The following is a 21993-nucleotide window of genomic DNA, read 5'->3' as shown; positions in this document are numbered from 1 at the left end:
ACTGGAGTGTGGAGGACTGGCGAAGAGGGGTCATGGCTAGTTGGCAGGGGAGGGGGGCGGGTAGCCCCCTGATCCGGCTGATAACCTGGAATGTAGGGGACTGAATGGGCCGGTTAAGCGGGCCCGCGTGTTCGCGCACCTGAAGGGGCTCAAGGCGGATGTGGTTATGTTCCAGGAGACACACCTGAAGGTGGCAGACCAGGTAAGACTGAGGAAAGGGTGGGTAGGTCAGGTGTTTCACTCAGGGCTAGATGCCAAAAATCAAGGGGTGGCGATCTTGGTGGGAAAGAAGGTGTCGTTCGAGGCGTCGAGCATTGTGGCAGATAATGGCGGTTGGTGCATAATGGTAAGTGGTAAGTTGCAGGGAGAGAGGGTGGTACTGGTCAATGTGTATGCTCCGAACTGGGACGATGCGGGTTTTATGCGGCGTATGTTGGGTCGGATCCCAGACTTGGAAGTGGGGGGCCTGATAATGGGGGGAGACTTTAACACGGTGTTGGATCCGGCACTGGATCACTCCAGGTCTAGGACGGGTAGGAAGCCGGTGGTGGCTAGAGTGTTGAGGGGATTTATGGGCCAAATAGGAGGGATGGACCCTTGGAGATTTGCAAGGTCGGGGGCTAGGGAATTTTCATTCTTCTCACATGTCCATAAGGCTTATTCTCGAATCGACTTTTTCATTTTGAGTAGGGCGCTGATAGCGAGAGTAGAGGATACCGAGTATTCGGCAATAGCCATTTCGGACCACACCCCACATTGGGTGGACTTGGAGATGGGGGAGGAGAGGGACCAGCGCCCGCTGTGGCGCTTGGAGGTGGGGCTGTTGGCAGACGAGGAGGTGAGCGAGCGGGTCCGAGGAAGTATAGAGAGGTACTTGGAGACCAACGACAATGGGGAGGTCCGAGTGGGGATGGTATGGGAGGCACTGAAGGCAGTGGTGAGGGGAGAGCTGATCTCCATTAGAGCCCACAAGGAGCGGGGGGAGAGGGAGAGGCTGGTGGGGGAGATGGTGGGGGTAGACAGGAGGTATGCGGAAGGGCCTGAGGAAGGATTGTTGAGGAAGAGGCGCAGCCTCCAGGCCGAATTCGACCTGGTGACCACCAGGAAGGCGGAGGTGCAGTGGAGGAAGGCCCAGGGGGCGGTCTACGAGTATGGGGAAAAGGCAAGCCGGATGCTGGCGCATCAGCTTCGGAAGCGGGACGCAGCTAGGGAGATCGAAGGAGTTAAGGACAGGGGAGGGAGCGTGGTGCGGAGTGGGGTTGGCATCAATGGGGTCTTCAGGGACTTCTACGAGGAATTGTACCGATCCGAGCCCCCACGGGAGGAGGGAGGGATGGGCCGTTTCCTGGACCAATTGAGGTTTCCAAAGGTGGAAGAGGGACTGGTGGCGGGACTGGGGGCCCCGATTGGGCTGGAGGAGCTGATCAAAGGGATAGGAAGCATGCAGGCGGGAAAGGCACCGGGGCCGGACGGTTTCCCGGTCGAGTTCTATAAAAAATATATGGACCTGTTGGGCCCACTGTTAGTTAGGACCTTTAATGAGGCAAGGGAGGGGGTGGCTTTACCCCCGACGATGTCCCGGGCACTGATCTCCTTGATCCTGAAGCGGGACAAGGATCCCCTGCAATGTGGGTCTTACAGACCGATTTCCTTGCTAAATGTAGATGCCAAGGTGCTGGCGAAGGTCTTAGCCACGAGGTTTGAGGATTGTGTGCCGCAGATCATCCATGAAGACCAGACGAGGTTTGCGAAGGGGAGACAGTTGAACGCGAATGAGCGGAGGCTTTTGAACTTTATCATGATGCCGGCGAGGGAGGGGGAGGCGGAGATAGTGGTGGCGATGGACCCTGAGAAAGCCTTCAATAGGGTAGAGTGGGGGTACCTGTGGGAGGTGCTGAAGGGGTTCGGGTTTGAGGAGGGGTTTGTTAGGTAGGTTAGGCTGTTGTATGAGGTCCCGATGGCGAGTGTGGCCACAAATAGGAGGCGGTCCGAGTACTTTTGGTTGCACCGAGGGACGAGACAGCGGTGTCTCCTGTACCCCCTGCTCTTCGCACTGGCGATTGAACCCCTGGCTATGGCACTGAGAGAGTCGAGGAACTGGAGGGGGTTGGTGCGGGGTGGGGAGGAGCATAGGGTGTCGCTTTATGCGGACGACCTGCTGCTGTATGTGGCGGACCCGGTGGGAGGAATGCCAGAGGTAATGAGGATCCTTCGGGAATTCGGGGACTTTTCGGGGTACAAGCACAATATGGGGAAGAGCGAGCTGTTCGTAGTTCAGCTAGGGGACCAGGAGAGGGGGATTGGCGAGCTCCCACTATAAAGGCGGAGAGGAGCTTCAGATATTTGGGGGTCCAGGTGACCAGGAGCTGGGGGCCCTGCATAGGCTTAACTTTACAAGGCTGGTGGAGCAAATGGAGGAGGAGTTCAAGAGGTGGGACGCGTTGCCGCTGTCCTTGGCGGGTAGGGTGCAGTCAATCAAAATGACGGTGCTCCCAAGGTTTTTGTTCCTGTTCCAGTGCCTCCCCGTGTTTATCCCGAAGGCTTTTTTCAGGCGGGTTAACAGGAGTATAATGGGGTTTGTGTGGGCGCGAGGGACTCCAAGGGTGAGAAGGGTGTTCCTGGAGCGGAGTAGAGATAGGGGGGGGGGTTGGCGCTGCCCAACCTCTGTGGGTACTACTGGGCCGCCAATGCGACAATGGTGCGCAAGTGGGTGATGGAGGGGGAGGGGGCTGCATGGAAGAGGCTGGAGACGGCGTCCTGTGTGGGCACGAGTCTGGGGGCACTGGCAACGGCGCCGCTGCTGCTCCCTCCAAGGAGGTATACCACGCGCCTGGTGGTGGTGGCGGCCTTCAAAATTTGGGGGCAGTGGAGGCGGCATAGGGGGAAAGTTGGGGCCTCGGCGTGGTCCCCAATTATGGGGGAACCACCGGTTTGCCCCAGGAAGAACAGGTAGAGGGTTTTTGGGGTGGCACAGGGCAGGGATATGAAAATTGGGGGACCTGTTTGTGGACGGGAAGTTCGCGAGCTTGGGGGAGCTGGAGGAGAAGTACGGGCTCCCCCTAGGGAACACCTTCAGGTACTTACAGGTAAGGGCGTTTGCCAGACGGCAGGTGGTGGAATTCCCGCGGCTACTGCCGCACACAGTACAGGACAGGGTGCTCTCGGGGGGGTGGGTGGGAGTGGGGAAGATCTCGGAAACTTACCAGGTGATGCAGGAGGAGGAGGAGGCTTCGGTGGTGGAGTTGAAAGGTAAGTGGGAGGAGGAGTTGGGAGGGGAGATCGAAGAGGGGACATGGGCAGATGCCCTTGGGAGGGTGAACTCTTCCTCTTTGTGCGCGAGGCTCAGCCTCATACAGTTTAAGGTGCTGCACAGGGCACACATGACCGGGACAAGGATGAGTAGGTTCTTTTGGGGTGAGGACAGGTGTGTTAGGTGCTCAGGGAGCCCAGCAAATCACACCCATATGTTCTGGGCATGCCCAGCATGGGAGGAATTTTGGAAGGGCGTAGCGAGGACGGTGTCGAGGGTGGTAGGATCCAGGGTCAGACCGGGCTGGGGGCTCGCAATATTTGGGGTGGCAGAGGAGCCGGGAGTGCAAGAGGCGAAAGTGGCCGGAATTCTGGCCTTTGCGTCCCTGGTAGCCCGGCGAAGGATTCCCCTTCAGTGGAAAGATGCGAGGCCCCCAAGCGTGGAATCCTGGATCAGCGATATGGCAGGGTTCATTAAATTGGAGAGGGTGAAATTCGCCTTGAGAGGGTCGGTACAAGGGTTCTTTAGGCGGTGGCAACCGTTCTTAGACTTTCTGGCAGAACGATAGACATTGGTCAATGGCAGCAGCAGCTCGGGGTGGGGGGGGGGGGGAGGGTTTACTTTATTTTTGTTTATGTTATTTACACTGGAGGGTCTGAGGGGGTGTATACACCTGTTGTGTTAAGTCGGGGTGTTAATGTTAATTTATTATTTATGTACGGGGGGGGGCGGTTTGGGGGGTTGCTTTTTTAGATTGTGTTTTGTACTTAACCCTGTTGGGTTCTTTTTTCTTTCTCATTTTGTTATTGATATTTTATGAAAACTTTTAATAAAAATTATTATTTTTAAAGAAGTATAATTACCCTTGGCAGCACAGTGGTGCAGTGGTTAGCATTGCTGCCTCACGGCGCCGAGGTTCCAGGTTCGATCCTGGCTCTGGGTCACTGTCTGTATGGAGGTTGCACGTCCTCCCCGTGTTTGCGTGGGTTTCGCCCCCACAAACCAAAAATGTGCCGGGTCGGTGGATTGACCACGCTACATTGCTCCTTAATTGGAAAAAATGAATTGGGTACTCGAAATTTATTTTCAAAAAAGAAAAAAATAGTATAAATACCCTTTGTTTCCCAGATTCGAAAGAGAACTGGACTAATGCATAAATTGCATCCTCTATTACAAATACCAGGCAAGGCTGGAACACCAGCTCAAATTTTCCAAGAGTCCAACATTCGAGGATAGTCCTTTACAGGACCTTCTATGAAGTGTTGTATTTTGAATTATGGATCACATGACAAGCCCTTCCCCATATTGTTGTTTAAATGGCTGAAAACAGACATGTTGAATCATATTAAGTAATCATGAATCATAAAAGTGTTTAGATACGCAATAAGTAGGTTTAAAGTAATGACAATATATTTTATTGTTGAATTTCAAAACATAAATGAATTCCAACGTTTGCTTGTTATGAGCGACCAAACCAACTGTATGGACTGTCACTTTTATATATTTCATTCTCTGCATCTACTGTTGTCAACCACTGCTGCAGCTGTAACTTAAACTCGACAAAGAGATGCTTAGGCTTGACTGCCACCAAAACTCCTGAATCAGTGTCTCTTTTCCCTTTTCCTTTCTCTGAAAAATATCAAAAGACACAAAGTGTTCACCGTGTATTTACACAGCACAGTGTTACCAGCTCAATTCAGGAGTAATCCAGCAGTGAATCATGAGTAATCTGTTTTTCTGGAATCATGCAAATCCTTCTAGTTTCCCATATTATAGTTCATTATTGTACCCTACAATGTATAGTTACAATGTCCAGTTCATGAGGGGAATGGAAAAGTTAGGAAGGTGGGGTGCAGTGGGATGTTGCTATCGGGGAAGATTGGGGCTTTTGGTTTCTATTCATGCTGATGTTTTGGCCTTCTGATATATATATATAAAAAGCCTTTAATAAAAATATTTTTAGAAAAATACAATTTCCTGTTCATGGGAAACTTGGTCGGTTCAAGGGAACTGCCTCTCTGTTGTCTGTACAATTTAAACGAATTGGAAAAGAATCTGAACTATGAAACTGGCGACTATTGACTTGATTGGAAATCTTTAGCACATTAGTACTGAAACTGGGAAAGGTCACTGTCGAAGACCTTTCAACCATAATGCACCAAGGGGCTGAGAATTGTATAGAACCCCTTGGCTGTATGACTCACATTGAATGTATACCATAAATATTACATGTTCACAATCATATTGAAGCACCTCCGAGTGCAACTTGATTTATGTAGACAACTTAAATAATAACAATCTTTATTATTGTCACAAGTAGGCTTACATTAACACTGCAATGAAGTTACTGTGAAAATCCCCTAGTCTCCACACTCCGGCGCCTGTTCGGCTACACAGAGGGAGAATTCAGAATGTCCAATTCACCTAACAGCGCGTCTTTCGGGACTTGTGGGAGGAAACCAGAGCACCCGGAGGAAACCCACGCAGACACGGGGAGAATGTGCAGACTCCTCACAGACAGTAACCCAAGCGGGAATCGAACCCGGGACGCTGGCGCTGTAAAGCAACAGTGTAAACCGCATATCATTGCACTTCTGTGATGATCATTTTGGAATGCCTGTAATACTCCTTTGACTGTATTGAAGCACCTCGGAGTGCAACATGATCTATGTAGACAACTTGAGTATTATTGCACTTTGTGATGGCCATTTTGAAACGCTTTGTAATGTTCTTTCAGATATTTCATGAACAAAATATGTTTTTGCAAAAAAAATCTTTAAACAATTATTAATAACCATATGTTTTCCGTTGTAATGGATTAACTTTCGTGGTATGAAATGCAAGTTTTACACATTTCTTCTGCATTGCCACAATCGACGTTGATGTTATCTATGAATGAGTGAAGTTTATTTGTGTAAGGTGTGTTCTCATCATTCTTGTTTGCTTAAAATTTTGACACTTCTTTTATTTTCTTGCCAATTCTTTCCCTCTTTTTAAGTGCTAATCATTACGTGAGAGTGGACGGAATGTATTTTGTATGAAATATACCTTCATTAGAATAAGGCACAAATAGTGGGCGACCTGCCATTGGCTGGATCTTCCAGTTTTTCCACTGTCAACAGATTTTCCCATTGTTCGCACCCTCTGCCTCCAGGGGACCCATGGTGTGGGGGGTTGGGGGGGGGGGGGGGGTTTGAGTTGCCACTGGCGAGACGGGAAGATCCCTCCGGTAGGAAGGGCCATAAAATTTCAGCCAGTGGAAGAATGAGGGGAAGCAATATAAATGAAATGATGCAATTCTCAAGGAAGAGCGCGTGCAAAGAGAGCTGAGGGTTCATGTACACCAACCTTTGAAAGTGGTTGGACAAGTTAATAAGGTTAAAGAAGCTTACATGATCCTCGTCTTTATAAATCAAAGCAGCACGGAGAACAAAAGCAAGGAAATTATGGTAAACGGTTTTAAAGCATTGGTTGTAGGCCTCCGTTAGATACTTGTGTCCAATTCTGGGCACCACCGTTTTAAGATGGTTGTCAAGGAGATGATGCAGAGGAGAGTTACTAGATTTACTAGAATGGTAGCAGGGATAAGGGATTAGGGGATGGTAGCATCGTGGTAATGTCAGTGGATTGGTAATAGGCCTGGATTAATGCTCTGCAGGTGTGAGTTCAAATCCCACCATGTCAGCTGGGAGTTATTCATATTGAAATCATCCATAAATCTGGATTGAACTGTTAGTCTCCGTGAAGATTATCCTAAAACTACCATGTTGTCATGAAACCCTGTCTGGCTCACTACTGCCCTTCAGTCGGGGTTGGAGATGTGACTCCAGATCGACAGCAATGTGGTTGCCTCTTAACAGTCGACTGGAGTAGCTCAGCAAGCCACTCAGTCGTATCGAACCACAACAGAAAAATGCACTGTGGGAGTAAATACACCACATTAATTGCAGCAGTTCAAGAAGGTGGCTCACCATCATCTTCTCAAGGGCAATGAGGAGTGGGCTTTGCCTGTGACACTCACATTCTTTTTCTAAAATTTAGAGTACCCAATTCTTTTTTTTACCCAATTAAGGGGCAATTTAGCCTGACCAATCGACCTACCCTGCACATATTTTTGGGTTGTGGGGGTGAAACGCACGCAGACACGGGGAGAATGGTAGCACAGTGGTTAGCACTGTTGCTTCACAGCTCCAGGGTCCCAGGTTTAATTCCCGGCTTGGGTCACTGTCTGTGCGGAGTCTGCACGTTCTCCCCGTTCTGCGTGGGTTTCCTCCGGGTGCTCCGGTTTCCTCCCACAGTCCAAGGACGTGCAGGTTGGGTGGATTGGCCATGATAAATTTCCCTTAGCGACCAAAAAGGTTAGGTGGGGTTACGGGGATAAAGGGGGATAGGGTGGAGGTGTGGGCTTAAGTGGGTGCTCTTTCCAAGGGCCGGTGCAGACCCGGTGGGAAAAAATGGCCTCCTTCTGCACTGTAGATTCTATGTGCAAACTCCACACGGACAGTGACCCGGGGCCGGGTTCCCTGGCCCTGGGTCCTCGGCGCCGTGAGGCAGCAGTGGTAACCACCGTGCCGCCCGACAGTCACATTCTATGAATGACTCAAATCTAAAATTTCACAGAGAGACGAATGAAGCTGAGATTGTTCTCCTAAGAGCAGGTTACAGTCGAGTTTTGGTAGAGGTGTTCAAAATCATGAAGACGTTCAGTTGGAGAAATTGTTAACATTGGCAGGCTGGTCAGCAATGAGAGAACACTGATTTAAGGTCAATGACAAAAGAACCAGGTGGGAGTTGGAGAGAAATGTTTTTTGCATCAAGTTCTTTAGGATTTGGAATGCCTGAACAGTTGGTGGAAGTTGATTTAATAGTAACTTCTAAAAAAGAAACTGAACAATTAATTTAAAAGGAAAGAAATTACAGAACTATAAATAAAGAGCAAGGGACTGGGAGCAATCATAAGGCTGTTTCAGTGAGTTGACAGATACTATGGCTTGAATGGCCTGTATGCTGAATGAAACAATGATCTTCCTGCCATATTGTATATTTTAAGCCTTTTAAACAGGTCTGGAACGTTGAAAAAGCACCTCTACAATAATAATACTGTTATAGCACATTGGATAACTTCCCAGGTGATTGTTCATTGTAACACAGCTGATGATGTTTTCTGTGGTCCAATTAGCAGGCTTTATGCACCAGTGGTCAACCCTTCTCTGGAGTAGCAAATTTACTGAAGTTGTATATCATGTGAGTCGCATAAGTCACAGAATTTACACGCATTTCCAATACTGAAAGATATGTATTTCCTGGTGGAATATTTGTGATATTTATCTGTAACTTAGGAAAAATTCTTTTAAAATTTGTGTAATATTACGCAATATATATTTTTGCTCTTTTTCTCCCCTCCACAGTGGCGCTTGTTTAAATGTAACTCTCTTATTGGTTTACTCTTTTCACCCCAAAACCATTTTTCTTTGTCATTTACATGATTATAAAAAGAGACTTTACTTCCTCTGGTGGATTTACAGCTTTTGTTGACGGTGTCATTGGTACAGCTCTGCACATTAGAAGTTTTCCCACTGTCAAGTGTATTCCTTTCCAATTCTAAATGTTTTTTATTTGTTCATGGGATGTGGCTGTCTCTGGCTAGGCCAACATTTATTGCCCATCCCTAATTGCCCTTGGTAAGCTACCTTCTTGAGCCATTGCAGTCCATGTGGTGTAGGAACACCCACAGTAAGGAATTCTAGGATTTTGACCCAGCGATACAGTTCCAAGTCAGGGTGGTCTTTGACTTGGAGGGGAACTTACCGGTGGTGGTTTTCCCATGCATCTGCTGCCTTGTACTTCTAGGTGGTAGAGATTGAGGGTTTGGAAGGTGCTGAAGAAGGATATATACTGCCAGATTATATCCCGCTACCCTGCCACCCCAACTCAATAACATAAAAATCCTCCCCTGAACAATACATTTAACTTCGAAATCATTACATGAACTGCGTAAAGTTCTGAGAAAAATGTCACTTATTTTGAAGGATTTTTCCTGCCAATTTTTTCTGTATTTTGTGCGTAGCTTTTTGTTATGTTTGTTATCATTAACACTGGTCCATGTGGTGAAAATGACACTTCCTGTAATAGATCGATATCTCACACACTTATGATTTGGCAACAGTCACAACACCCTCAAAGGTATTGTTCCTATTGGGACTAACATACAGCTGGAGACCCAGACTACAGATAGAAGAGCAGGACTTCCTGCATGGATTTTTCATATTAAAGTGATTCATTTTATATGTTATTGCTGAATGTTTTTTTAATGTTTTATGTGTTTGTGTTCCTTATATAAATGTTATTTATATAGCTACAAATTTAGCCGAGTCAGCAATCCAAGGTGGTACTGGTATCACTATGAAAAATGCAGTGGTGCGATGTGATTAGTTCAAATCATAATATGATCAACTATTTGTAGGATCCTTCCTGATCCACATTTCATCAAGTCAGTTTGGTTGCGTTCCTAATTTGAATCAAACAGAAAAATGTGACACGGTGGGCGTGTTTGGGGCTGCACGGTGGCGCAGTGGTCAGCACTGCGGCCTCACAGCGCCAGGGACCTGGGTTTGATTCCCACCTTGGGTCATTGTCTGTGTGGAGTTTGCACTTTCTCCCTGTGTCTGCGTGGGTTTCCTCCGGGTGCTCCGGTTTCCTCCCACAGTCCAAAGATGTGCAGGTTAGGTGGATTGGACATCCTGAATTGCCTCTTAGGTTGAGGTTACAGGGCGGCAGATGGGGCCTAGATTGAGTGATCTTTCGAAGGTGTTGGTGCAGACTCAATGGGCCAGATGGACTCTTTCTGTGCTGTAGGGTTTCTGTGATTCTGTGACACCTGATCCTTCTTTTTGCTGAAGACTGAGTCTGTGTACCTCCTGCATATTTAATGCATTAAGAAGACCTCTGGCTATTATTGGTGTCTTTCAAATTCTATTTGGGAATAAACAGCTTTGGATTTATTTTGCATTTGTGGGATGGCCCAGTTCCGTCTTTGCTCTCTGTGCAGCCATCACGCTGCCAGCTTCTCTTCCTTTACCTGGATTAATCGCTTTATTCATTTTGTTTATTTTTCAAAATCAGTTCCAAATGTTGTACCAGGGCCAAAGGCTAATGCCCATTGTGATTTCAGCGCACATTAGCATCAACATTTTCAATTATTCATGATTTTAACATGATTAGTGCAAAAGTTATTAAACAGCAGGCAATATGTCTAGGAAATAATGTCAGCAAAATTCATTTTAACTGATTAAACACTGGGTACAAATACATTCGACCAAGTGAAGTGTAGAGTATAGTGGGATGGCACATCAGTATCGAAGATAGTTACTGCACTTACTGTTATCTGGTGTGTCTTTTGGGTTACTTTTTTCACTTGCCCTCGAGTCTTTGCCCGATTTTGGATCGACATCTTTTTTCTTTGCCCCTTTTCCTTTTTTAGTCTCCTAAATAGGAATTATGGACAAGTACAGTTAATATCAAGCCATTATAACTGCCACAGTGATTTTCTGCTTGTTGCCGGTGTCATGTGAGAGTACCTTTAAGAAATGGGTGTTTATAAATGGGTGTGTATATAAATATCTGTTGTGAGAGTACCTTTAAGAAATGGGTGTTTATAAATGGGTATGTATATAAATATCTGTAGTGAGAGTAACTTTAAGAAATGGGTGTTTATAAATGGGTATGTATATAAATATCTGTAGTGAGAGTACCTTTAAGAAATGGGTGTTTATAAATGGGTATGTATATAAATATCTGTAGTGAGAGTACCTTTAAGAAATGGGTATTTACTACTGCAGTGATGTCAGAGAGTGGGTGGAGCTGGGCTGTCTGTCAGCTTTTTACTTTTGTTTTGATCAGGCTGCAGGGTGTGTTTGAGTTTAGTTTTCAGAGTTGGAGCTGAAGCCAGACCAAGCAGGTGTACTGCTGTTCGCTCTGCCATCAAAAGACTATCTCTTGAACATTTGGTGAATTCAGAATTATAAATGTTTTCAGTAGCGACTTTAACCTGATGTGCTTCTGATAAAAGTTTTGTTTTGAAGTCGTATGGATGTTAAAAGGAAAGCTTAAAGGTTTACTTAGTGTTGTAGTTTTTGGGGGTTGCATTTGAATTAATGGTTGCTAAGATGTTCACTGTATATTTTTAAAAGGTTAACTTGAGTTCATAGAATAAACATTGTTTTGCTTTAAAAAGTACTTTTCCATTTCTGCTGTACCACACCTGTAGAGTGGGCCGTGTGCTTCCCATAATACAATCGAGTAAAAGTTGTGGTTCAGGTGAACTCCATGATACAGTTTGAGGTTCTCTAAACCCTGGCCCATAACATCGGCAACAATAAATAAGGATTCTAGAAAGCAATTGGCTCTTTCTTCCAAAGTTATGTGTCTCCCAAGTGTGAACTCTGACCTCCTAACGCCTTTCTCTAATTAGGTTGGCAAAAAATAAAGTACAAGGAATTAAAGATAACCTTGTGACATGGGTTGCTAATTGGTTTGGAGGTAGGAGACAGAGACGAGGGATAAAGGGAATGTTCAGTCATTGATCCATGACAAATGGTCTTCCCCAAGGACCTGGGAGCCTCGTGTGTATGACTGACAGGTAAAGGAATGGACACTTGCAGATGACACTAAGTTAGGATGTACAGTAAGTACATCATGGTTTATCTGTCCCTCAAAAGCCATTTAGCTACATTTGATCTGTGGGCGGAATTCTCCCAAAAAATAACTAAGGGCTCGATCTTCCCAAAAGGGAACAAAGTCCCATGCGAGCACGTTTAGCCGCGTATTTCCCGGCACTCTCAGTGCCAAGAAACACATGACTATTCAATGTGACTCGCTTTGAATAAGGCGCCTGACCAGGGAACGTGTGGCCGAAGCCGCACTGAGCCCGTTTCTTTACAATGGGAAGCTCCGCCCGCCAGACTCCCCATTGTAGCAAGAGATCGGGGCGCCGTTTAAAAATGGCATCCTGACCTCCGAGTCCCCCGAAACACCCACCAACGGCAGGCAACCCTGGCCCGATCGCATGTGTGCAAACAATACCAGCTTGACACCTTGGCAGTGCCAACCTGACACTCTGGCAATGCCCATGCCAGCTGGAAGTGGCACCTGGGCACATTGGCATCAGCCTGGCACTGCCCAGGTGGCATTGCCAGCTGGCATGGGCATTGCTACCTAGGTGGCACCAGCATTGCCAGGGCACCATCCTGCCCAAAGGGCATGCAGCTGGGGGCCTCCGATCCCCTTGGAGACCCCCACAAGTACCATTCCATCCGGTCCCCATTTGTGGGGACCAGGTACCAAACGGCTCTCGCCCAAGATCTCTGAGGCGAAGGCATTGAATCCCAAAGCCTCAGGTACCTCGGGAATCTGCACATTAGACTGAGGATTGCTGCCTCACTCTGATGTACAGTTTTGCCAAAAATGTGACCCTGCCCATTGTGGGCCGGATTTACCTCACAACATCTCGAGAGATCGCGAGGTCGCCCAGCTTTCATCGGCCATGCAGCTCCACGGTGAGATGCTTTTCGGGTGCAGCGTGGCCATAGGATCACGCCCTAAGTGTCATTTTGGGCGAGAAAATCAGTGTGAATCGCGCTGGCTGTTCGTGTGCTATTTCCGTTGCAATCTTTCCGCACTTAGTCATTTTGTTGGAGGAGGGCTTTGATTTGCCACAGCATTGAGAGGGGCGGGGCCCAAACATGCAGACAAGCCTGGCTTCGCACAGGGCGTCCCGATCTTAAAGTGACAGGTCAGGCGACCACCCCACCCCCCAACAGCGCCGGCATTGGGGCTTCGGTGCCTCCCTGCAACAATGCTCATCAGCATCAACCCCAACCCCCAAGAATTGCTGCATCAGGGCCCTCCAAATGGGTGTCCCTTCAGACCCCCCCCCTTGGCAGCATCAGTCCCGATCCCCCACAATCGCCAGTAGTAACACCCCCCTCCCGCACTGGTAAGCAACACCCCACTATGGGGGTCATTAAAGGCCCTCTTTATTCCCACCCCTTTTCAGGTCCCAACCCTGGAAGTGCCAACCTGGCACCCTGGTGTTGGAGACCAGTAGTGATTCCCGCCGGTCTGTTACTGATTTAAATATGCAAATATGATTCACACCCAGCGAGGGCGTGAACCAGGTTGTACCTGCTGCCAGGAACATTGCAAACTGATCGTCACCCAGTTTAAGGCTCTCCCTCTATTCTCCCGACATAGCGGGATGTGCGATGAGTGCAATGTGGCTGGAGAATCGCCCCCGTATCTTTAGTTATCCTTGATATCTGACCCTTGTGCAAATGTGAGTAAGAACAAAGATGGATTCAGTAAATGAGCAAATCTATGGCAATTGGAGTTCAATGTGGAAAATTGTACAGTCACTTTGGATTCAAGAAAGACAAATTGGCATATTCTCTTAATGACCAGAGACTATGGAGGAGCAAAGATGCTTCGGTGTGCAGGTACATGATCAAGAAAAGCTATTGCAGTTACAAAAAGTAATGAAAAAAAGTGAATGGGACATTGATATAATGGCTGCAATACCAAGGGAAGAATTATTCTTCAGTTGTACAGTCCCTTTCTGGAGTACTGCGTTCTCAGGAAAGACATATTGGTTGTCGAAGAATTTACAGATTTACCAGTGTAATACAAGGTGCTTGAAGAGTTAAATTAGCTGAACAGGTTGTATAAACTTGGTTTACTCCCTTGAGTTTAGAAGATTGAGAGACGATGCAACTGATGTGATTAAAATGATAGAGGGTAGATTCAGATTAGCTTTTTGCTTTGGTAGGGTAATCCACAGAGCCCGGATTCCCCGAGGAAAATTACAATTAGTGCGAAGCCATTCATGAGTGAAATCAGGAAGCACCTTCCCACACAAAGGATAGCGGAAATCTGGAACTCCCATTCTGAAGAAGAATGCCAGGTCAATTGAAATTCGGAGTGGGTGGCCAGGAGCACGGTGGGCCCATTAAAAACTGAGAACAGTGATATTGCAAATGAAAATCAGGTTGAATAATTACTTTACGTCAGTATTAACAGCAGAGGAAGAGACAGCAGGAAACCAGTATTAAATCGAGGATTGGCACCAAAATAATTGGAATGAAGAACATAATAACATGAAAGAGCGAATAATCCCCAAGACCTTGTTCAAACATTCACAATGCTGCCTGATCTGTTGAGTATAACCCGCATTTTCTATTTTTACCCCAGAATCAGATAGTTTCCACCCCTGGATTTTAAAGAAGTGGGTGAGAACATTGCAGACACCCTGGCCGGGATTCACCGATATCGCGGCCAAGTGTTGACACCGGCGTCAAAACGGGCGTGAGCGACGCCGGCGTCAACGGGCTTCCAGGCCCAGTAAGTCTCCTATTCTTCGGGGGCTAGAATGGCGCCTGAGTGCTGTGTGCTGCTCCGGCGCCGAATCCTGGCCCTACACGGCCGGCGCGGGATCGCGCTGGCGCATGATCGTGCTGGTGCATGCACGTGGTTGCCATCTCCGCGCCAGCACGGAGCAACATGTCGGCAACCGAACAGCGAGCCCGTGCGGCAGGAGGTAGGCCCCCTCCAGATCGCGGCCGCCCGCCGATTGGAAGCCCCCGATAGCGGGCCTAGACCCCGTGGAGGCCCCCCTCGGAGTCAGATCCCCCGACACCCCACCAGGACGTCCACATCGGCCACGGGTTCAGGCTCCCACACCAGGGGCGTCATTCTCCGACCCCCCGCCGGGTCGGAGAATGGCCGTTGGCCGCCGTGAATCCCGCCCCCGCCGAAGTCTCCGAAGGGAGAAAAGTCGGCGGGGCGTTAATGGCGCCGCTGCCGCGGAGAATGTCACGGGTCTGCGCAAGGCAGCCAATTTTCGGCCTGCCGATATTCTCCCTTCCGGATGGGCCGAAGTCCCGTCGACGTGATGACCGTTCACGTCGACGTGAATCAAACCTCCTTTTCATCGGCGTGACCCGGTGCTCCAGGCTCACGCCGACCAGCGAGGAGGTGAGTGACGGCCTGGGGGGTTGGCTCTGGGCAGGAAATGGTGTGGCCGCAGACTGATTGCCTGAGGAGAGGTGTGTCTCGGCTTGTGTGTGTGTGCGGCGGGGGGGGGGGGGGGGGGTGGTTAGAGTAGGCTGGGCTCCGGGGGAGTGCCGGGAGGGGGTCCGTGCCGGGGTGGAGGTTGGGGGTTGTGGAGGGGGTCCGTGCCAGGGTGGAGGTTGGGGGGGGGGCCCGTGCTGGGGTGGAGGTTGGGGGTTGGGGAGGGGGTCCGTGCCGGGGTGGAGGTTGGGGAGGGGGTCCGTGCCGGGGTGGAGGTTGGGGAGGGGGTCCGTGCCGGGGTGGAGGTTGGGGGTTGTGGAGGGGTCCGTGCCGGGGTGGAGGTTGGGGGGGGGGTCCGTGCTGGGGTGGAGGTTGGGGGTTGGGGAGGGGGTCCGTGCCGGGGTGGAGGTTGGGGGTTGGGGAGGGGGTCCGTGCCGGGGTGGAGGTTGGGGGGGGGTCCGTGCTGGGGTGGAGGTTGGGGGGGGGGTCCGTGCCGGGGTGGAGGTTGGGGGTTGGGGCGGGGGTCCGTGCCGGGGTGGAGGTTGGGGAGGGGGTCCGTGCCGGGGTGGAGGTTGGGGAGGGGGTCCGTGCCGGGGTGGAGTTTGGGGAGGGGGTCCGTGCCGGGGTGGAGGTTGGGGGTTGTGGAGGGGGTCCGTGCCGGGGTGGAGGTTGGGGGGGGGTCCGTGCGGGGGTGGAGGTTGGGGGTTGGGGAGGGGGTCCGTGCCGGGGTGGAGGTTGGGGGTTGGGGAGGGGGTCCGTGCCGGGGTGGAGGTTGGGGGGGGGGGTCCGTGCTGGGGTGGAGGTTGGGGGGGGGGTCCGTGCTGGGGTGGAGGTTGGGGGGGGGTCCGTGCTGGGGTGGAGGTTGGGGGTTGGGGAGGGGGTCCGTGCCGGGGTGGAGGTTGGGGGGGGTCCGTGCTGGGGTGGAGGTTGGGGGGGGTCCGTGCTGGGGTGGAGGTTGGGGGTTGGGGAGGGGGTCCGTGCCGGGGTGGAGGTTGGGGAGGGGGGCCGTGCCGGGGTGGAGGTTGGGGGGGGTCCGTGCCGGGGTGGGTGATGGGAGGGCAAATGAGTTGGTCCACCTGGCCAGGTGCCAGCCTCCAACAGTTGGACCCATGCGGTCCATGCCACCTCGCTGGGGGGAGGAGGGGATATGGGCAATGATGACATGTCGTCGTTCCCCCCACCAGGCCGTCATGTTTTCAGACCATCCAGCGATGTTGGCCGCCGTGGTGGCAGCCGCTCATGTCTATGTTGCCCTGGATGAGGAGGAGGAGGAGGAGCGTGCCAGAGAGGCGGCGCAGGCTGCCGCAGAGGGGCAGGCGGCAGCCGCCCAGGCTGGAGGGACACCTGACCGACAGGACGAGGAGGGGGAGGAGGACGTCGCGGCCCCACGGCAACGGAGGCACCCGAGGGCGCCCCGTGTGTACCGGCCCCGGCAGTCATACCAGGACCTCACGGACCGGGAATGCAGGAGGAGACTCCGGATGAGCCGGGAAACCGTGGCACACATCTGCCACCTGCTGGCACACCTGTCACCGCGTGGCACTGGCGGGGGACACCCTCTCCCCGTGTCCGTCAAGGTTACGGTGGCCCTGAACTTTTATGCAACGGGGTCATTCCAGGCACCGAGTGGGGACCTGTCCGGCATATCGCAGACATCGGTGCATCGGTGCATCCGGGCAGTGAAGATGCCCTTTATGCCATGGCGCACCGCTACATCCGCTTCCCCGTGGACCGGGCCAGCCAAGATGCCCGGGCCGTGGGCTTCTCTGCCGTTGCCGGGTTCCCCATGGTCCAGGGCGCGATTGATGGGATGCACGTCGCCGTGCGGCCACCTGCAGATAACAGGGCCGTGTTCACTAATAGGAAGGGGACCTATTCGATGAACGTACAGGTGGTCTGCGACCACCGCATGATGATCCTGCACGTCTGCGCCCGTCACCCAGGCAGTGTACACGACTCATTCGTGTTGTCGCGGTCATCCATCCCCGGCATGTACGAGGGACGCCATCCCCGGCTGAGGGGCTGGTTGCTGGGCGACAGGGGCTACCCATTGCGATCGTGGCTGATGACGCCTATACGGAGGCCAGCAATGAGGCGGAGAACCGCTACAATGATGCCCATGTAGCGACAAGGGGAGTGATAGAGAGGTGCTTTGGCGTGCTGAAGATGCGTTTCAGGTGCCTGGACCTCTCTGGGGGCGCCCTCCAGTATCGGTCAGATAGGGTCGGCCGCATCATTGTGGTGTGCTGCGTCCTGCACAACATAGCCCAGCAGAGGGGCGATGTGCCGCAGGCAGAGGAGGGCGGAGTGGAGGAGCAGCAGGAAGAGGCCCAGTCCTCCCCAGATGAGGGGGATGGGGGCAATGGTCAGGGCAGACGGGGTAGACACAGACGGGTGGCTGTCCACCGTTACCGGCTGGCCCAGCGGGCACGGGACAGACTGATAGACGCCCGCTTCACTGACTAGATGGGCGTGGGAATCGGGTAGTATGGCCACAGACCGCACACCATGACAACAGCCGACCAGCCACACCCCCCACCCATCCACCCACCCAGCACCCTCACCCCACTCCCCAACCCCACACACCCCACCCGCATGCACACCACCCCCCCACTCCCAATTGCCGATCCACCGGCGGCACAACGGGCCGGGCTCACCCAGTTGCGGGTGGACGCGTGTCTATCGCAGGCCATGGAGAATGATGACAACCCGCCTCCGATGAGCTCCTGGCTCTACATCGTTGGACTATGTCTGACCCATGGCCACAGTACCACCATCCACCCGGACCATCCCTGCATGCGGCTGTGACACTGCAGCGCACGGTCCCGTCCTCTGCCCGGGGGATGTTGATGGCGGCCCAGGGGGAAGGGGGCAGACTCACCTGGGGCTGAGGTAAGACCACCCCTCACACACACACTTGCGCTCAACGTACATGACACCCCCGCACACTTTGGACAGAGCACAAAGGCAGCTTCGGTAGGTGTAACATTGACTTTAATAACCAAAGGAGTTCATGCACGTGCCCTAGCGCCTAAAACTCATCTGTGCCCTGCACCCGTGCCAACTTACTCAGTGTCAAATTGTTTGGCCTTACGGGCCCTTTGACTACGTCTACGTGGTTCCCCAGACGGTACAGCAGAACTGGAGGTGGACTCCTGTGATTCCTGCCCTCTGACACTGGATCCCTTTGGCGGCCGTTTCCTGGGGCGTCCTGGCCTAGATGGGCCAGGCTGCGGCCCGGGCGACTGGGATGGCGAGCTGCCAGCCTGTCCTGCCCGTTGCCCACCCGATGCACCTGGGACGGAAGGGGGGGAGTCCGAGGTGTCGCGGTGTACCGGGACCTCGCCTACAGAGGGAGCCGGGACGGACCACACCATCTCCTCCTCCCTCGGGGTGCCCGATGGCCCCCAGGCCTCTACATGGGTGGGGGATGCGAACGGACTGGCCATCCGACGCGCCCCCGACATCTGGCGCTGCCAGTCCTGGAGGCCCGTGCTGGTATCGACAGGGGTCTGCAGGTTTGCAGCCATGGAGCTCAGGGGGTTGTCGAACCCTGTCTGCGACAGTGCGATGCCAGCTCGCACATGGCCACTGGCGCCGATGCCCTCAGCGATGGCCTGCTGAGACTGGGCCATGGCCTGCAGAGACTGGGCCATGGCCTGCAGAGACTGGGCTATGGCCTGCTGAGACTGGGCCATGGCCTGCTGAGACTGGGCTATGGCGTTGAGCGCCTCTGCCATCTGGCGCTGGCACTGGCTCATGGCCTCCTGTGAGAGGGCAGCCATTTCCTGGGCCACAGACGCCGCCTGCACGGAAGGCCCCAGGCCTCGCAAACCGTTCCCCATGTCTGACACCGTCGCACCCATTGCCTCCACCGCGGACGCCACCCGTGCGGTGTCAGCCTGGGTGGCATGCATGACCGGGACCACTCCCAGCTCCTGGACGCGGGTGGACTCCTCCACCTGCGACCGCAGCCGCCGCAAGCCACCCGTCACCCTATTCGCTCGTCTCCGTGTCGGTGGTTGCATCGGATCTATGTGTGGGTGTGGTAACTGCAGGAACCCGGGATCCATCTGGGCGGCAGATGTTCGCTTGGCCTGGGCTGCCCTCCGACCGCCCGGTCCCTCTGCTGCTCCTACCTCCACCTGCTGTACCGGGACGGCTGTGTTGTGCGCACCAGTGAGTGTACCAGACGCCTCATCACTAAAGTGCCCAACCGTGGTGAGTGTTTCTGCGGTGGTGGAGGGTGTTGGTGACAGCAGTGGCGTTGTGTCGTGCTCTTCGTCCCACTCTGAGTCCATGGCACTTTGGGGTGGGGGTTCGTCTCCACCCATCCACTCTGAGTCACTGTCCGGTATTTCGTCTTCCCGGGTAGGGGTGTCCTGGGTAGTGCTGTCCCGGGTAGTGCTGTCCCGGGTAGTGCTGTTCCGGGTAGTGCTGTCCCGGGTAGTGGTGTCCCGGGTAGGGGTGTCCTGGGTAGTGGTGTCCCGGGTAGGGGTGTCCTGGATAGTGGTGTCCTGGGTAGTGGTGTCCTGGCTCGGATGTGACGGGGGCCTGTGGCTGCCCCCCTCATCGCTGGGTGGTCGCTCCCGCACGTGACGGGGGTGTCGTCTCCCTGTTGCTCCAGGTCTCTCCGTCTCCCGTGGTCTCCGAGGGGCATCCTGCGGGCGTCGCATGCTGGAGGGTTCGGGTCTCTCCGTCTCCCGTGGTCTCCGAGGGGCATCCTGCGGGCGTCGCATGCTGGAGGGTTCGGGTCTCTCCGTCTCCCGTGGTCTCCGAGGGGCATCCTGCGGGCGTCGCATGCTGGAGGGTTCGGGTCTCTCCGTCTCCCGTGGTCTCCGAGGGGCATCCTGCGGGCGTCGCATGCTGGAGGGTTCGGGTCTCTCCGTCTCCCGTGGTCTCCGAGGGGCATCCTGCGGGCGTCGCATGCTGGAGGGTGCGGGTCTCTCCGTCTCCCGTGGTCTCCGAGGGGCATCCTGCGGGCGGTCTGCATCTGCGGGGATGGGTGCCTGGACGTTTGGTCCTGCGATACACAATGAAGCATGCATGGTTAGACATCAGGCAGTGATCAGGTGATACGGGAGAGGGGGATATAGGGGAGGGGGGATATGGGGACGGGCTGTTGGTGGCTCACTTGCTCGTGGGGCCCCGACCTCTGCATCAGCAACCTCCCGGTCCTCAGGTCCGCCAGCCAGTTCCAGGGCCCTTTCCTCGTGTACGGTCAGTGGCCTCTCAACAGCGGGCCCTCCTCCAGTCCTCACATGCTCCCTATTGTTGTGTGCGCGCTTCTCCTGGGGGGGGGGGGGGGGGGGGTGGTGGCAGGGGTAAAAGGCAACAGTGTTAGACAGGTATATGAATGCACGCCATCGGTTGCGCGTGCATTGCAGAGGTTAAGGTTAGGGCTGGATTCACTTGGGGATATGGGGGAGGGGGGGATATGGGGGAGCGGGGATATGGGGGATATGGGGGAGGGGGGATATGGGGGATATGGGGGAGGGGGGAATATGGGGGATATGGTGGAGGGGGGATATGGGGGATATGGGGGAGGGGGGATATGGGGGATATGGGGGAGTGGGGGATATGGGGGAGGGAGGATATGGGGGATATGGGGGAGGGGGGATATGTGGGAGGGGGAATATGGGGAGGGGGGATATGGAGAATATGGGGGAGGGGGGATATGGGGGAGGGAGGAATATGGGGGATATGGGGGAGGGGGGATATGGGGAGGGGGGATATGGGGGAGGGGGGATATGGGGGATATGAGGGAGGGGGGATATGGGGGAGGGGGGATATGGGGGAGGGGGGGATATGGGGGAGGGGGGATATGGGGGATATGGGGGAGGAGGGGATATGGGGGAGGGGGGGATATTGGGGAGGGGGGATTGGGGAAGAGGGGATATGGGGATATGGGGGACGCTCACCCTGCCTGCTCTGACGAGGTCGTTCACCTTCTTGTGGCACTGGGTGCCTGTCCGTGGTGTCAGGGCCACAGCGGTGACGGCCTCTGCCACCTCCCTCCACAGACACCGGCTGTGGCGTGGGGCAACTCTGCGGCCGTGCCCGGGATACAGGGCGTCCCTCCTCTGCTCCACCGCATCCAGGAGCGCCTCCACATCGCGTGACTCGAACCTCGGGGCTGAGCGACGGCCAGCCATCCAGTCGGGTGTTGCGGTCGGGTGTTCCGGTCGGGTGGGGGGGAGCTGCGCGGCCTTATGAGCCGTCACGCCGTGCAGCGCGTATGACGCTGCACGGCGTGAACCACTGCGCAAGCGCGGATCCCGTTACGTCGCTGCTAGCCCATTTCGGGCCGCAGACTATCGACCCATTTTTATGACGTGACGCAAGTGGGATTTGCACCGTTTTTTTGCGCCGATCGGCGGAGTTTCCGCCGATAACGGAGAATTTCGCCCCAGGTCTGAACCACGCCGGCGGTACTCGGCGGGATTCGGTCTGTCGCGTGTGGAGAATCGCTGTGGCGGCCTATTTCAGCGGCCCCCGACTGGCGGTGCGGCGACTGTGCGGGTGTGATTGGCGCCGATCCGAGGGGCTTGGCGGGATTCTCGCGCCCCCCCCCCCCCCCCCCCCCCCCCCCCCCCCCCCCCCCCCCCGGCAATTCTCCGACCTGGCGCGGGCTAGGAGAATCCCGGCCCCTAACATTTCTAAATTCAGGAATTGTTCCT

At 53.5% G+C, this 21993-nt stretch overlaps 1 protein-coding gene across 1 annotated transcript in view; it reads right to left on the bottom strand.

Annotated features, from left to right (window-relative positions):
- Nucleotides 1-4658: 4658 nt before the first annotated feature.
- Nucleotides 4659-21993, bottom strand: part of LOC140429443 (leucine-rich repeat-containing protein 43-like) — a 125850-nt gene continuing 108515 nt past the window's right edge. The window contains exons 11-12 of the mRNA XM_072516436.1: nucleotides 10629-10734; nucleotides 4659-4879 (exon numbers count right to left, since the gene is read on the bottom strand). Coding sequence (XP_072372537.1) covers nucleotides 4710-4879; nucleotides 10629-10734 — 276 coding nt within the window. The 3' untranslated portion in view covers nucleotides 4659-4709. The remainder of the gene's footprint in view (nucleotides 4880-10628; nucleotides 10735-21993) is intronic.

This window comes from Scyliorhinus torazame, chromosome 1 (assembly GCF_047496885.1).
Source record: "Scyliorhinus torazame isolate Kashiwa2021f chromosome 1, sScyTor2.1, whole genome shotgun sequence".
Taxonomy (NCBI): domain Eukaryota; kingdom Metazoa; phylum Chordata; class Chondrichthyes; order Carcharhiniformes; family Scyliorhinidae; genus Scyliorhinus; species Scyliorhinus torazame.
The sequence above is the reverse complement of the archived record's forward strand: the minus strand, read 5'-3'. Positions and strand labels throughout refer to the sequence as shown.